Source organism: Corvus brachyrhynchos, unplaced genomic scaffold (genome assembly GCF_000691975.1).
Source record: "Corvus brachyrhynchos isolate BGI_N302 unplaced genomic scaffold, ASM69197v1 scaffold115, whole genome shotgun sequence".
NCBI lineage: Eukaryota > Metazoa > Chordata > Aves > Passeriformes > Corvidae > Corvus > Corvus brachyrhynchos.
In genome coordinates, this window is record NW_008239553.1 from 6,394,703 (window position 1) to 6,412,241 (window position 17,539).

Genomic DNA, 17,539 nt, shown 5'->3' on the forward strand with positions numbered 1-17,539 from the left:
TTTCCCTAGGCAATATAAAATGGGTTGGCATCAGCCCTTCACTAACTATATGAATAATTTGGAAAGGATTTGTGTAAACTTACAGTTCTAAAAATTCCTCTTCTTTGTACAGCCCTCTGAAGATATGGTATCCTATGAGTCAGACCTCTACCGACAGCCCCATGACTATTACCAGTATCTCAACAGTGATGGAGAGAGTCATGGTGGTAAGTCAAAAAATATCTCCTTGGAGCATAAAGTCTCATGGGATACCACAGGAAATAGATTTAGGACATACAAGAAAACAACAAATCTGCTGCTGTGATCTATAATGTATAGGCACATATTTTCAAATCAGAAATGAACATTATTTTATTCTGCTTAATGGCACTGTTCCAACCCAGCAACTGCAACATGGTTTCTCTGAAAGAGCATTTTAAAAAGCACTGTATGATGCAAGGAGCTTCCAGAAAAGTGTATATCATTATCTCTATCCTTCATTGTCTTTACTGTGTTTTTATTTTCCTCTGCAGATCAAAAGCATTCAGCTTGCTTCTCAACTTTTTGAGAACATGGATTTGCAACACTACTCCTCCTCTTACGTTCCCATGTTCAATTCCTATTTGACTTAGGTCCTAGATATTCTATTTGTGCTTTTATTTCAATTAGGTTTATTTGGTATTTAGCCTTCTTCAACTCCACGTATTTTTCTCTTTCTTTTGCTCTCTATTGCATGCTGCCACACCTAACAACTTTCACTCTTCCTCCAGTACACCCAAGTACTTCCTCTCTCTAAATCTATGTAAAACTTCCTTGTAGCTGTTTGTATGTAAACATAACTCAATGTAAAAATGCTATATGATTATTTATTACTTCAATTTATGTATGTAATTTCAAAGCTTTGGTGTCTATATTTTAATGTTGTCTGGGCACTGGACTCTAAATCAACGCAGAGGCGAGAGTCTTGCTTTGTGAATTTCATCTCCTGTGCAATACAATAATCCAGCAACACCACCCTGGAAATACCAGAGTCAATATTGACTCAGGAAGGAAAAGCACCGTTCTACTGTGTTACTGGTGGCAGTCCCTGCAGATCCTGGAGTTTCCCTGAAAGACTCCCACTGATACAGCAACTAGATCCATTGCTGTTATAATTTAAGACATGAACTTTTCATAGCACAGCACTGTTTTGTCTGTGGCAACAGAAGCTATCTTAAAGAGCAGTGAGTTACAGAGTAAGATCACTCTGAGCATTTAGCTGAAAGAGATTTCTATCTAAATTTGTTCTCTACATTGCATTCAGGAAACACCTATGATATTCTTAACACCTGGAGATAAAGAATTAATTCAGTTTTTATAAGTTATCTCACGGCATCTGTCAAGTCTCATTAATCATACCCAGCAAATTCCACATGGAAATTCGGGGTTTTTACATTATACCCCGTACCTGTTTGCACACTCATAAAACCGGATAACACTGATTATCTCAAAAGGCAATGGTGACAATTAAACAATAAATATAAAAGATATCATGTAGGAAAAAGCACTTGGAAATATCTTTTCTGTCATTAAGTCCAGGCTACCTCACACAAAAACATCTCTTTATCTTTCATAATTTTATCACCCCATCTGGTTTACTGCCCATTTTTCTGTTGAAAGACTGTTCCTAAGCTACATTTCTCAAATCAATAACATGATTTTACTCATCAAAATGAACACAACAAAAACTGGATAGTCACCTGTATGGGTTATAGCCTAAGCAGTACCTAAACACCCACTTTAAACAGAAATTTGTCTGTTCCTAAAGTTGTGCTACACTTGTCCTAAAGAGCTTAAAACCATATTTTTAATTCCTAACATAAGTGCTTATGGAAGACACAACTTAAACCCAACCTGCACATTTCAGTCAGATTTTTATTTAGGAAAGCACCTGTAATGTAGTTGGTTGTGTATAAATATCAAATGTGCCCTGTGCTGTCCTGAATTGCTCACAGTCCAAAAGAGCAGTGAACAACCAAAGAATACAGATGGAGAGTGAAAACAACAAATTATTGCAGTTTCCTTCTTTCCTACAAATATTGAAAAAAACAACTTTGGCTTTCATTTTGTTTACATGACAGAAGTATAGGGTCTTTAGAAGAGCCATGCAGAAGAGCAGGAAAAGGATGCCACAAACTACGTTTAGAAATATGTACTAAGTGTTCAGAACAAATTGGATAAAAGCACAATGATTGAAAAATGGAGGGGGAAAGGAATAAAAAAGGTACTGCAGTGACAGCAGTGAAAGAGACAAGAACCTGATTAGCTAGGGGAAAAAAAAAGAAGAAGTAAGAACAGAACTGTGAGAGAGAAGTTCAGCTTGGGGTACAGGGAGATCCCTCACAATACATAAAAATAATTTTTCAGGCCTACTCAGTACCAATATGCACCTCAAAACTGCCAGTTAATGCAAATAGATGCCTCTAGACAGAATAATACTTCTGATTTTGCTGACAAGGGACTGCTAAAGAAATAGGAAATTTTCCTCAAGTGTCAGACTACCTCTCTCTCACTGCTAGCAAATTAATTTTGTGAAAGGGAGATGGCAATGTCTTAATCTGTAGATCTGTGCTACATGCATTACTGTCACCTTCTCCTCAAATATAATGCTGAAGGAAACCCTTACTCCATATTTACACAAATAGGCAGTAAAGTCCACATCAAAAGCTGTAGATCTGTGCCACTAGTGAGTAATATGTAGGAAATAATTTCCAACAAGTGAACACTGATTTTAACAAGCAAAACCACAATGTGATGCATTGTGGGATTATTTTCTGTACTGCAGTGTATCTATGTTTTAAAAACTGTAATAAACACAGAGACACAGTCACGCAGGACAGAAGCTGCTTCAAGTGATCATGTATTAGTCCATCACCCTACCCTGAGCTTGTAAGTCTGTAAGTGTAACACAGCATATTTTGTAACACTAATGCAATCTTAGTAATTACCTAATTCCACTGCAGCTTTGTCTCTATGTTACTACCAAACATTATAGGTTTAGTAAAAATCACTTTCTGTATGAAGCTGAGTGCTGGCCCTTGTTTGCTTCATTCCTAGCCTTATGGAACTCACTAGATTTCATGATCTGGGATTTTATTTTTGTCCTACATCCTGGAGTAACACGATCATTTAAGAATCTCACCTTTGATTTTATTAGCCCACATAGAAGTGGAAGAAAGTCCAAACAGGTGGATCTCCATCTTAAATCCTATATGAAAAAAAGAAAGAATTCCAAACTTCATTAAAAAATTCCTTCCCTTCAAAGTTATTCTCATGAATTGATGGGGTCTGACTCACAGGTTTTTGAATATTTGGCATTATTAAAGTCATGAAGTTTGTAAAGTGAGAGCTAATGAGATTCTAATATTGTTTTAGATAAGACTGACACTCTGCCCAGGACTACAGTACTCTTCTCAAGTGTTTCTGCAGTATCTGATCAAGACATTGAGTTTCCAATGTCCTTCAATATTTTTCTCATTTTCCCTATGGGTTTTTTTCTTGACTTGTTTTTTCAGATATGCAAAACACAGTGCGACTTGTAAGCTATGCAGTGTGGAGCTGTGAAAGAAACCCTCTCCTAGTTCAACATGTGTTGGAAAATCTGCCCAGCCCAGAGCAGAACTAGCCAGAGCCATTAAGCCAGACCTCCCAAGTGCATCCATGCCAGCAGCTGTCTCCTCAGCCAGGGCAGAGCACTGTGCTGACAGAGCTGTCACATTTCCAGATCAATAGCTGGCTCATGAATTTCTGCACGGCTTTGCACTGCATACATAATGCAGATTTAGCCCGTTGCTCCACTTTTATTAGAAATACCTTCCTTGAGCCTGTTTCATATTCCAACTGCTGGTTCTACCATTTTTCACCTATTAAAACAGGAGCAAAGCAATTTACAGTGGTGAGAAGGTGTATGAAAAAGTTTGGTCATGTTTTCTCACTTGTGGAGTGAGAACCTAGCTCCATGGTGAATATTAACACAATGGCTTTAGGTCAGCTATGGCTTCCCAACAGGCTAACATCCTCTCGTTCATGGGAGGGAGTTCAGAGTTCATGATTGTCCTTCCCCTAACCTTTCACTACATACAAGACCAAAACAAACATGATCTCCATGTCTCTGTAAGAGAGAATTTTTTTCACATCCTCTTTCACTTCACATGAAATTTCTCATAATGACTCCATTGTGTAGCTATAACTTGGCTTTTAATGACATTTTCCTTTACTCAAAGAACAGGCACTTTCCATTTCTAGAATTTTTCTCTCCTGTCTTTTTTCTTCCTTCCACCTTCATGTTTTAGAGAAAAGAACATAATTGCTATGTGTTACTGACATAACACTAACAAAGAGCACAGAAGTAAATTTTCTGGTAACTCTAATATCTGCAGACACAGATATTTAGATATTTCTCTTTTAATTTTCATGTGCAATAACTTAGCCAGGATGGTTAACTGCAGAAGGGCTTGTGGAGACAGATTTGTAATTTCTCTTCTAATGTTACTAAACCAATTTGTTTTTCCTAAGCATCACTGGGAAATTATAGATAATTTAGAAAGAATAAGGACTTTGGTCCCTATAACAACTTGAATGTTTGGACATAAGTTTGTGTTGAAGTAATTTCTGACATAGATTTTTTTGTAGTGTAATACCATTATGTCATTACTTTAAATCCTATATGCTGTGCTAATAGTATTATTTTATTACTGTCTTTTTACAGCAGCATCTAATTCCATCAAAAAGGACTTTAGTAATTAATATTATAATTAATAATTAGTTATTAGCATGAATATGCATAAATAGTGTTCCATAGGTTAATTAATCTGCCAAGGGAAAAGTTAAAACTGTTCTGGAACAACAGTAACCTTGTCATAGGCTCCAAAAAACGAAGAGGTATCTTGAAGTATAAAAACATGACTGCTGATTAAAAAGTATTTTAAAAGAATCAAAAGTAGGCCACCTAGAGGGTGCACAGATACTCATGGCTTTGCATGTTGGAAAGGTTCTTTGTTCTCTCTTGGCCACAATGTTTTCTACTAGTAAGACATTCCACAGCTGAAGACCTGCCATTCACACCTCAGAGACTTCTTCCTGGGCTTTGTCATCCTCCTAAATATGCATTGATGTCATTTGCTGTTGTAGATTATCAATGACAAGGGCTCTTTGGGAATACACATTGCCCTCCAACGGAGCACCTTCCACACAGCAAGAAGAGCCAGATTGTTCTAAGGAACAAGAGTTTAGATTACTCCTGCAATGTATTCTCAACAATTTAATATGCAGGGCTGCCCATGGTACATGGGACCTCAGTGGTTAGCTCTACTTAAAGAAATCTGCAGTCATTTAACCCAGAGAAAACAAGAGTTAGTGTGACTCAGTCTTCCAGCTAAACGGAAAGGTTTCACACTGAAAGTGCTCAAAGCTTCCTACCACGACACAGCCTTAGATAACCTTTGGATTTCAACTCACGCACTCTGCTGTTTCCTGGGTTGAAGTAGATGTGGATGTTAAAATACCTGGGTACTTTGCACCCATTAACCCCACTTTTTTACCCTAGAAACTGAAATCTTTGTCTTGAACTGCAACATGAAGAAGCGCTACTGTGCATTGTAATTGTCTTAGGGCTATAAAATCCATACATAGCCCACAGAAAGTGCCATACAACAAAGCAAGTAAGTGACAAAGTAATGCAGCAGGTCCCTGGATGCTTTTATAAGCACATTTCCACCCCTTCCACATGCAGTGATGATGTTTATTCGTGAATCAGAAAAGCAGAAAGGACAAAAAAGTAAGTGCTGGTGTCACAAAGGGTGTGATAGAGCCTCCAAATAAATTTCTACAGGCCTGAGAACAAAGGCAGCTAAAGGACCTTACAGTTTCTCAAGTACAACTATGTTTGGTATTACATTCACTGAGTTAACTCTAAAGGAAGCCACATTCAAAGTCATTCTCCTGGATTTCAAATCCTCAGTGTTATTACACTTAACTGTTTGAAACATAAATGGGGGAGGATGAGGAGACAGAAGATGAGAAAAGGAACAAATTTGATATTTAGGAAAAATATTCATAGCACATTAGTATCCTGATAATGTCATGCACAATAACATTATATTGCAGAACTAGACAATTTTTCCTCTATAAATTTAACTACTTTAGAGGAACATGTTCAATTCTGTTATTGAATGGATGTCAACAGTTGGGAGGGAGCTTGGAGAGGTGTACAAGTGTGAATAGGGGGGTGATTATACTGATTTACACTGAAAGACTGAGAGCTGAAGCTGGGTTAAGTGATAATTAGAAGTAGATTGTAAAAGTACATGACAGCAAAACATGTGAAAAACATGTGAAGGGCAGGACAGAAATGATTTATAATAATACAAAGGAAGAAAACTTGGAATTGTAATATATAAATTAGAACTGGTACACAGAATATCATAAAGAAATCTTGGCCATGCATAAAATGATGCACGAAAAGGTAAAATCTGGAAGATTAGTTCTGAGTTCAGTCAGAGCAGAGGACATAGTGTTGACACTGATTTTAAAAACAGGCTGCACATAAATATGTGCAAAATTATGTATGCAGCTATTGTATAAGAGAAATAGAATTAGCAATACTTCACACTTCTTGTAGAAAATTTTCAATTTTGAGCAGCAAATATGACATTCTAAAAACTTGAAGGCTTATGTGGAACTAAAAAAGCCAGAAATCTAAAACTGAAAATGATATGGAATTTAATTTCAAGGATAAATTAATCAGGAAACAGGATAGTGGTTATTTAAGTACTTCTTTATGTTTTTGAAAAAAATCCAAATTATCACAGAAATTTCAAATGTACTAAAGAGATAAAAAGGTGGAGAAGGAGTCTGCATTAGAATTTAGCCTTCCTGTAAACAGTGTACACCAGATTTCCACATGTTTCTCCTTTTATTCTCTAGTATTGGTACTTCAAAATGTGTGATACAGCAACACAGGATTACAGGAAATATCTAGAAAAGTGCCTTTCCTGCAGCATTCCTGAGATTTTGCTAGCAGAGTAAAATAAAGACTAAAGATAGCTGCCGAATAATCTTAACATTTTTTCCTCCTCATTTCCATAAGGAGTGTAATAAGAATATGACAGTATGAAGATCAGTAGAATTTGTCTCAAGAACGACAATGTTTTGAAACTTGTCATGGTCTCTTCTTGAGAAAGGTGCCAGCATTAACATCTTTTGCATCTTGTGTTAAATTATCATGGAAATCCATCTCACTATCTGAGAGTATTGTCCTACTTAAAGTGGCCTAAGTATTACTTCCCAGCCACAGGAATTTATGAGATCAGGAAAAGAAACTTTACAGGGATCTATACAGATTGTCAGCAGAGACAGACAGGTCAACAGGAGTGGTTTGGAGAGGGCAGAAAGAGCAGTGACAGGGGTAAGAACCAAAGAAAGCCAGGTAAATGCCATGTTTTTTAATCTTGCAATGACAGACAATTTTTTTAAACTTTCTTTAGATCATTATTGGGAATATCATCCACACCACATGCACAGTGAGTTTGAGACCTTTGGAGACAACCATTTCACAGAACTGCAGAGTGTGCAGCCTCCCCAGCTGCAGCAGCTCTACAGGCACATGGAGATTGAGCAAATGCATGTCTTGGATTCTGCAATCCCAACCACACACATCGGACTCAACCACCAGGTGCGGTTACCAGCCCCTGCTCAGAATTTCAGATGATAATTAATGGTAAAGAAAATAGTGCATTAGGGAATGCAAACTGTTAAGTGAAAGAGATTGCTGAAAAGAATTACTCAGGTTCTTAGGGCATGTAAAGCTCTTCATTCTCAGGACAAATGTATTTTAAACATTCTTTTTACCTGGATAATGAGAAGTCACGCTCCTCACACTGTCTAAAAAGAGAACTGCATTTTGTGGAGGTGTTTGGAGTTTCTAATTTTTGTTTCATTTGGAATGAAAATCAACTGGTTTGCAATCCTGCAGATGAACTGGACCTGAGAAGCTTTGTATCATCATAGCGAGGGTACCCATGACTCTTAAGAAGTAATTCTGAGCTTTGAAGTAGTAGTAAGGTTTTAAATATTTCCAAGGAACCCTGACATTTTTACATGACTTGTATGAGAAATGCTAACAAAGACAAGTCACTGGTAATTTCTACCACAGGCTGAGGAGAACATACTTGTGCTTCTCTCTGGGAGTAAACAAGTCACAAGCCAAAGCACACTGTCTTGTCTTTGCTCAGATTTTACATGAAGCCAGGCATTTCCCTGTAAAAAAAAGATACTCCACTATGCAGTAAAGATAGTCCCCAAAGCACCAGTGAATTCTCACTGAAGCTGAAATTATAAGGTGTTCCATCATACTGCAAAGATACTAAGCACAGTAGGTGTGGAAATCACTCTTGATCCTACAAGACTATGCCCTAAAGTCATTACTGAAAGCAGTAAGAAAGCTGGGAGTTCTTGTGCTAAAGAGTTTCCCAATATACATGAAATGTCCTAAATAAAATGACAGAGTAGAATTGAAGTCAGAGAAAAGAGCATTTGCTGATTACAGTGCTGCATGTAACAGTGGCCTTGCTGAAACTTGGTGAGAAAAACCACATGCATGGGGTTATCATTTAGGGTTTCTCTGTTCAAAGCAAACTGAAATTGTATGTTAATACTGTGTTAATCAAAAAGAAAGAAGAGAAAAAATAGAATGAGTAAGTTAACACTGAAAACAGGAAACTGCAAGCCATAAAAAAATCAGGAATAGAATATAAGATGTCGATACAAACAAAGAATTAGGAACAGAAAGTTACAAATATAAAAAATGCTTAATGGAACAGCAGTCTGTGGGAAGCTTCAAGCTGTTTCAGTTGCTCATTGCAACTGCTAATACCTAATGACCAACCATTACCTCTGGCCAAAGGCAAAGGATGAAAATGAGCCCCTTTAGGAATGTCTTCAGAAGGACAGCTGAAAAACAAGAGAGGGCACTTCTGCTTATCCCCCTTCATTCTACTCAGCTATGGCCTTTCATTTCAGGATGAAAGGCAGGGAACTAATTTTGTTACAACTTCTGATAAAGAGCATTGTTCTCTCTCTGCCCCTCCCCATACCAAGCTGCAGAAGATGTTAGTATGCAGAATTCACCACTACCCTCCTTTTCCTTACCAGCAGGGGATCTTTGGCTTTTTACTTTACTTTTATTCCTAGAATAGCTCATGCAAATAGTACTTGGCATGCTCTGAAGTTCAGCTTCTGGTGTGTCTCAGTCACAGTCCCAGGCAAAGAAACAGAAGCAGGAAGTAAGTTTTAATCCTCCTCTGAATTTGCTAGTTTCTAACTAGCGTGCCTGTCCTGCAATATCAGAGTTACTGTTTGCAATAAAGGAAGAACAAGCAAAGACATTTCTTTAATTGTCTGTTAATATCACATTACTTTGTGAAATCAAATTTGAAGTTTAACCTGTTCATGAACAAGATTTGTTTAAAAGTTTTGTTAGCCTGCCAACAGGGGCCTCACAAATAATAAAATAAGAAAAAAATATTCATTCGGAAGGGAGGATGAAATAAAAGGTTGGAAAACTGTGAGAAGAACTTTAGAAAGAGGAAAATCACACGTGAGTGCCACAGACCCTGAGAAAACATCAGAAAATGGAAAGTAGCTAGTAGTTCCTTAAGTTTTCTCCCTCCAGAACAGTGTTAGTAACCTGGCTCTTTATAGCACACTGGCCGGTCCTCTGTGACTCTGTAACTCTGTCCCAAAACTGCGTGACACTGTATTGGCCTTGCTGAGTTTCAGGTGCAAAGGAAGTGTAAGCAAAGACAGAACAGTCAGGGAAAGTGGGGACAGCATGGGGAAAGCTCACTCAACTGCCCAGGCTGGCCTCTGCAACCACCTCTGCTTCAAAGACACCATGTCCCCTCCCATTCTCCCACTGTCCCACTCCAGCCCCAGAGAAGAGGTTCCTTACTCCCACACGACCTCCCAAAACACTCCAAGCTTCCACAGCCTTTTTCTCTGCAGGGGCACCAATCTCTGTTCCCCTCCCCTGTAAGACTCTGTCCCACCTTCTCATTCCCCTTCCCCCATGGCAAAGTCTCTCCCTTCCTTCCTACCCCGGAGGCTGCAGCTTTCTTAACTGTAAAAAGCTAAAGGTGCCTGTGGTGAGGGCTGAAGTTTCGCTCTTGGGGATCTGACAGGAAGCTTACACGCACTCTTGCCCAATCCTGCCCTTCCTGCCAGATCGGCTCCAGCCAATCTGCCAACTCATTAACTGCCGGCTGCTGTGCCCCAAACCAGCCCTCTGCACACGCCTTATTGGGACATTTTAAGGTGGTGCAAAACTCATCCGAAAAGCACCACTCGGCAAAGCCCAGCACGCGGTGGGTGGTGTGACTCATGAACACCCACTGCCCGCTTCAGTGTCTGAGTTGTCCCAGGAAGGGCAGCAGGCTCAAAACATCCTTTCCTGGGGAAGGAGAAGAGCAGTTCAAAAGGAGCTCACTTTCAAGGACCTTCATCTGTCCCATTTCATGAAAGCTACATAAGATATGCTGCTGGGTTTGGGGGGATGTTGGTTGGGTTTTTTTAAAGTAGGAATTGGGTTCTTACTCCCTGCCCCTCAGACTGATATGTTTCTCATTATTAAATAAGAAGATGCAATAATTTGTGGCAACTGGTCATGTTTCCTAGCAAACCAGACCACAACTGAGAATTTACAGAGCTGAGGTATATTCCACACTGCTTCTGACAACATCTCTATATAAGGGCAAGAGAATTTAACACAAAAACTAGCTTGCTAGTTTTGCAGATGAGAAATCCCCCCTAATGGGGAATTTTCAGATAGCCATTTGGGAAAAGAGAATATGGGCTGATATGATGTATCCCTTATCTTAGTGTTAGGGCTATTCCCCTCCTCATGGGGGAAATTTAAGACAGAAAGCCGATGGACCAGTATAATCCCAACTCTAAATTTGGATGCAGTCCCATAGGATTTCGCTGACGTCAGAAGGTACTGTGCCTGAAAAAGGAAGAGGACAACAGAGCCAAAGCCAGCCATGATAGGGCAGTATTGTTCATCTCTTTCAAATTTAGCTCCAGATGGTCTGTTTTAGAAAAAAAGTTGTTCTGAAAAGCAGTTTCATTCTGGGGATAGACAACCGGGATCAGAAACTTATTAGGAAGAAAGCAAGCTTTGGGGAGATGTGGGGGAAGAGGGGCAGTGTTACTTGCACAGGATATAAGGTATGGGAAAGTTCTGACATTCACAATGTTATTCATCCTTCCGTCTTGTAAAGGTGCATTGTTGTACATGTGTTAGTGGTGACTGTTATCTGAAAGTGCTTCTTAATAGGATGGCATCTACTATAAATGTCAACAACTAAGTCACTCAGTATTACAGTAAACATTTTCCCATACCTCTTACTTTCTTCCCCCTTTTCTCTGTGACTCTTTTCATTACATTTCCTTTTTTAATTTTGATGCCCTACTCTCTATCATTGCCTTCTCCCTCTACTACTCTGTTTCCAAAAGGTGTCATATTTGCCCCGGATGTGCCTACAGTACTCCTCTCCACCTCAGCCCAGTTCTGACGAGGAGGACATAGAGAGGCAGAGCCCCCCATTGGAGGTATCAGATGGGGAGAATGATGGTGTGGACCCTGGGCCTGGAATTATGCATGGAGAAACAGGTCAGTGAAAACAGAAGGATTTTGTCAAGCTATGAACTGAGTAGCTGTTACATTACCATGATGATAATGAATAAAACTGTAGAACTGCTGTGCTAGTATTTTATGCCACTGCCAAAGCTTTTCTTTCCCTGACTCCTTGCACTCTCCTGTCCTCTGAATCTTTCACAATCATAACTATCTCAAACCTCATTTCTTTAGGTACTCACCTCCCTCCTCCGGCTTTGTCTGTTGGGGCTTCCCGAATGGAAATGGCTGTTGCCATTTCTACTCCAATTTATATTAACAGCTGGGAAAACCAAGACAAGAAGGTCAAGGAAGAACCAATTTAAAAAAAATATTTATCTCTCTTTGCTCAGTACCTGAGAGTCACATTCTGTATAACCTGCCAAAATTAGGTTTAGATTAGTTTTGAATTAGCAATGTCTTTCAATTAGCTTCAAATTAGCAAATTAATTTTGGAAGTTTAGCCTTTGGAATTACTTATTCTTGTTTTTTCTTCTTGGTACATCAATCCACAATATGTCCTCACAGTGTTACATTGTCTACTGTTACAAATGCTGCAAACTGAAGAAGTTAGTCTCTCCCAAGCTAGCTGGAACACTTAGATGCATTCTGCTGTTTCACCAGGAACTACACACAAATACTAATGATCCACTGGCTTTCTTCTTTGACTTTCACACAGGCAGCAAGAAAAAGATACGTCTGTATCAGTTCCTTCTGGACCTTCTTCGCAGTGGGGACATGAAGGACAGCATTTGGTGGGTGGACAAGGAAAAAGGTACTTTCCAGTTCTCCTCCAAACACAAAGAAGCATTGGCGCATCGCTGGGGCATCCAGAAAGGCAATCGCAAGAAAATGACCTACCAGAAGATGGCACGGGCTTTGAGAAACTATGGCAAGACAGGGGAAGTCAAGAAAGTTAAGAAGAAGCTGACCTACCAGTTTAGTGGAGAGGTGATGGGAAGGGGGGCCACTGATAGGAAGCATTATCCTCACTGAGGCCATGGGACCCTGAGCAAGAAAAATATTAAGAGCTCCTGGCTGGACACCAGCAGAGGAGATGGACGCATCTTTCTCTTTGCTTCCTGTGCCCCATTCTCTGCCTTTAAACAGCCTTTATCATCAGATGTTTCTGGTACGAATTCCCTTCTTCAGCATCTGAGAATCCTAATCATGACAGAATTCTTTGCTTCCATCCTCCAAGTTGGACAGAGTTGGGAAATTTAAACAATGTACAAATATATTGTTGTCAGGAAAGATCTTTTTTTTGATTGTGTTGCAACTAAAGAATACAGCCGATGAAGTTTTGCCTCCAGAGGTGGTGCTGTGTCACTCACAGTGACACCGCGTTAGCTTCCAGCTTTTAAACTAGCATTAATACAGGCTCTGCCGCAGCTCTCAGAGCTAGAGAGAAGTTTGCAGATCTTGGAATGATACTCGTTCTTTTAAATAGTAATAACATGTACATATTTAATAAAGTTAGATATAATGAAGTTTTGATGTTTGCATAATAAATGACTACTTCACAAACAAGCGTCACACATTCAGTTATGCAGACACAGCTCCTGTGTGGTGTCTTAACAAAAGGTGCACTGGGTTATAGGGCCTTACCCATCTGTAGCTACTTCTTAATTTATCTGGAAACATCGTCAGTGGTGTCAAACTCAGTAACAAATATAACGGGTGAAATGCATTACTGTGAAAGGGACTACAGTACTGAAGGAAATTGAAAAATACATCTATATATATACATATATATATACATATATATATTTCTCACTATTTTTTCCTGTGCAAACGAAACACTGCCAGTTGAACTTTTTCTGGTCATATATACCAAGAATTGCATTTATACTTCCATCCTGTTTAGGATATAATAATTAACCATGTTCTTCTGTGGTTTCACTTATTTTCCTGCTCATGTTCGTTCTTCTTGCTTTCCCCCACAGTGATACCTTGATTCTAGCTTATGAATCTTTATTGGAAATAAGTTGTATTTAATCCTATCTTTGCAGAATTCAAGTACAAGAATTCAAGTTTCAAGATTTTAACTGTGGATTTTAATCCCTACTGTAAAAAAATTAATAGTAACTAATAACAACTGCACTGTATAGATAACACTCAAAATGCAAAATAAAAAACAATTCAATATCTGAGACACCATGGTAAATTTACCCAGTACATCTAAACACAGAAATTAAATCCAAATTCAACCAACAGTAAGAAAATTAGAATTTTAAGTTTTAGCATTATTTAACATATCTCAACTGTTTCAATCACTCAAAAATCAGGAAATATCATCATGACTTTCCCACGATTGATACTGTGAAATGAGGCAGATTGAGAATGAAGAGAAGGAGTTTTTTAACAATATTGAAATGCAGTACAACATGCCAAATATCACTAAATAACTTGAAATTTTTCAGAGCTTGCTCCTCACTGAAACCAGAAATAGTTGAAAGTGATGAGCTTCTTACAGACCTGAATTCTCAAAATTAAATCTAAACATAGTCAGTGTTATCTACACTAACAATCTCACTGTGGAAGTGAAAAGTCTGGTGACATCACGGCCTACAGTGTCTCTTTGGAGCCAAACAGAAAGAAGCTCCTGCTTAAAAAACATCACAAAGTACTACTTCCCAATTCTTCTTCCCAGTTCATGAACACGATAAATACATCAGTCAGTGCCAAAAATTAGCAGAGAGTTACCCTTCATAATTTTAAAAATCTTGTAATCGTACTTTTAGTCACTGTTCTTTGAAAATCATGTCAAATATTTTTCATCCACTTAGGTTTAGGGTAAGTCAAAGCTATAAAACAAATTAAGAAGACATTTTGTTTCTAAAATTGTGCTGGAAGGATTTACTTTCTGTAGGACATAATGTAATACTCACTAAATTAGATTCATATAACTCCATCTGCATCCATACTGAAATTTTAGGATGGAGGCTGAAGACATTGAAGGCAGCTCTCAGAAGACTAGAACAACACCCAACACTGACACAATTAAAGTTCCTTCTTGCTCAGCTAGAAACTCAAGACTTCTCTGCTTGGTACTGATGATGACTCTCCACCACTGGCTTGGAATTAAAAAGAGATTAAAGACATTTGCATTCATCAGACTTGCAGACTTGATATTCAAGAAAATAGAGTAATAATTCTTCTCTTCATAAAAATATCTTTATCACAAACACAGCTTCCAAAGCAGAACTGATCCTTCTCTGACACTGTAAGTTGGAGGAGAAGGATCATTTCCTCTTGGAGGAAAACTGTGATAACTGAAAAGAGCCAACTGGTGAGTTAATTGTGGAGATGATTAGGATATCGGAAAAGCCATTTCAAGCTTACCAAAAAGCTTCCTAAGATCTATGAGATCTATTTTTCCATTTCCCTAGCAAGTCTTGCATAAAATCCAATTAGATGCTAGGGAAATAATATAAAATTAAAATAAGCATTCAAACAGAAACAACAAGAACCTTTAAACTAGCTATTTGAGCACTGTGCATTACTAGAAAATGTTAATTTAGAGCAACTGCTTGCACTTGAGTTAAAGAATTTGCATTTTACACTGGTTTTGACCACAAGAAACATGGAAATAGAAGATATGAGAAAAATATTTGGGGGAACAGTATTATTCGTAATTAAAATATTTTTTGAAGTAATATTGAATATACTATAAGAAGAAATTTTTTTAAAATTTAAAATTTTATCTCCAAAGCTGAAAACTTTTTCTCTTCCTCTTGTTAATGTTTTGAAATACTGTTTCTAAAAATATTTGCTCCCCATCTGTTTCTGGTTAGGTTTTTCATCTGTGGCATAAAGAGTGAATAATCATGTGTTGCAGCTGTGAAGGAGACCAAATGATGATGCTTCTCTGCCAGAGTACTGTTTGTCTGCCATACAATCCAGCTGCTCGGGATACTAGGCTGTCTAATCAAGCTGAATTATCGCCATTCAGTTGCACATGCAAGCAGAAGCTCTTCAGCTGTTTTAGACAAAAATACCAAAATGAATGTGACAAAATCACAGGTTGTGCAAAATTACAGAGGAGCAAGCATTCCATTTTCTCTGAAGATAGCCAAGTATTAGACAGGCAGACGTGCTCAGAAAAGGCCAGTGGGGTCATTATTAGGAGAGGTGACCCATGATTAGCACAAGTTCATTGGAACATTTTGCAGCCTGCTGCTGTTAGAGATTATCAATCCTCTTTCAAGGCAAGTATTCATACTACAGCCAGATATTCAACTTTTATTTGGCCCTTTGCAGCCTGCTTTAAAAACTGGCTTTATTAGCTGCTGAGTGGTTCCTAATCAATTCTTGTGGAAAGATTATTCAAGAAACTATCAGTGAGCTCAATTCAAAATACTGAACTGCTCCTACAATATTTTAGACTCCCTCTAGCTGTACATCAGAGGCATCAAAGGTAGAAAAATTGCACTGACTATACTGATAATCTGCTTATAATAATTTACAGTGGTGGCATGTATTTTTAAATTCTACTCTGTCAAAGAGAGTTTTAGACATTTCTAGATATAAGCTACTACTCACCTACATCAGACAGAACTGCCAGTAAAGGTGCTATTACTTATTTTTACCTGAAAGCCCACATTTATCGAATCCTCCAAACTTCCTGAAAAATGCATTACACACATCCTAATATATCTGCTGGAGGTTTTTTGTCTCCTCCTTCATGAAATTTTTTCTCTATACCCTCATTTCAAGGTTCATACGCTGACAGAGTCTTACAGTCGGTGTTTGCCTTCACCTGTGATTACAACAGGACTTAGGCTCTATACATTGCCAAGTTTCTTTTCCTCAGTAAGCCTTTTGCCTTAGTTTACTTTTTCTATTTGTATCAATCTCTTTGCCCTTCTTCCACTTCTATTTTTTTCCTCCCTCATTCAAATCTCCACACAACAAAATTCCCTTCATAATCATCAAGCTTAATTCAAACCATAGTGCCAGCTTCATAACTAGTACATATAACACATGACAGTTCAATTCAGTCTATTTATATTGTTGCTCGAAATTTTCCTTGTACTCTAGCTGGACATTGTAAATTCGTAGCAAAGACTTTATTACTGATGACAACACAATACTCATTTTTCCTTTGAGAATGTCCAGAACAGTATGTTCTCAATGGAAATCCCACACTTGTGTATTCAAAATTTATGGATTAAGGATAGGAAAGACACTGATATGACATTCACTGTGGTACCAACTCCAAGAATTTGCATTTATTTCTAATTTATTTTGTGTGTTAACTTGCTGTCTCACCACCTTTCCTTGTTCTAAGAAATACTCAAATCAGATTTACATGGTTTTGCATACCCATATACCTAAAACATAAAAAATGTAGTGCTTGTAATAAAAATGCTACTGTAATGAACCCAATAAAATATTACAGTCAAGTAGACAAAGAGTTTGCTCTTTAAAGCAGCTGTAACAATAGCTAAAACTTCACCAAGTTTCACCTTTCTTCTCTAGTAAATGTGCACGTTGCAATTCAGTTGGCTCAGCTAAGCCTGTGCTATTAGAGAGGTCTGTATATAAATCAAATAATTAGAATCCTATTCCAAGAGCTGGGGAATGTGAACTTCTTGCAAAGAACACGGAAACAGCAGTAGGCTGAGATACTCTTTCTTATTTCCTCACTCATAACTCATCCGTGGCTGCCTTAGCCCAACACCTCACACCAGCCCACAGGATCACAGAGCAACCTGGGTTGGAAGGGATGTTCAGAGGTCACCCCATCCAACCCCCTACTTGAAGCAGGCCTAGTAGATCAGATTTTTCAGGGCAACTTTCTTTCCATTCTGTGTTTCTTTCCATTCTCTCCACTTATCCAGCCAC

At 38.3% G+C, this 17,539-nt stretch overlaps 1 protein-coding gene across 1 annotated transcript in view; it reads left to right on the forward strand.

Annotated features, from left to right (window-relative positions):
- SPI1 (Spi-1 proto-oncogene) overlaps positions 1 to 17,097 on the forward strand; it is a 23,877-nt gene extending 6,780 nt beyond the window's left edge. Inside the window, exons 2-5 of the mRNA XM_008639420.2 lie at positions 113 to 206; positions 7,503 to 7,690; positions 11,530 to 11,686; positions 12,369 to 17,097. Coding sequence (XP_008637642.1) covers positions 113 to 206; positions 7,503 to 7,690; positions 11,530 to 11,686; positions 12,369 to 12,685 — 756 coding nt within the window. The 3' untranslated portion in view covers positions 12,686 to 17,097. The remainder of the gene's footprint in view (positions 1 to 112; positions 207 to 7,502; positions 7,691 to 11,529; positions 11,687 to 12,368) is intronic.
- Positions 17,098 to 17,539: the final 442 nt, after the last annotated feature.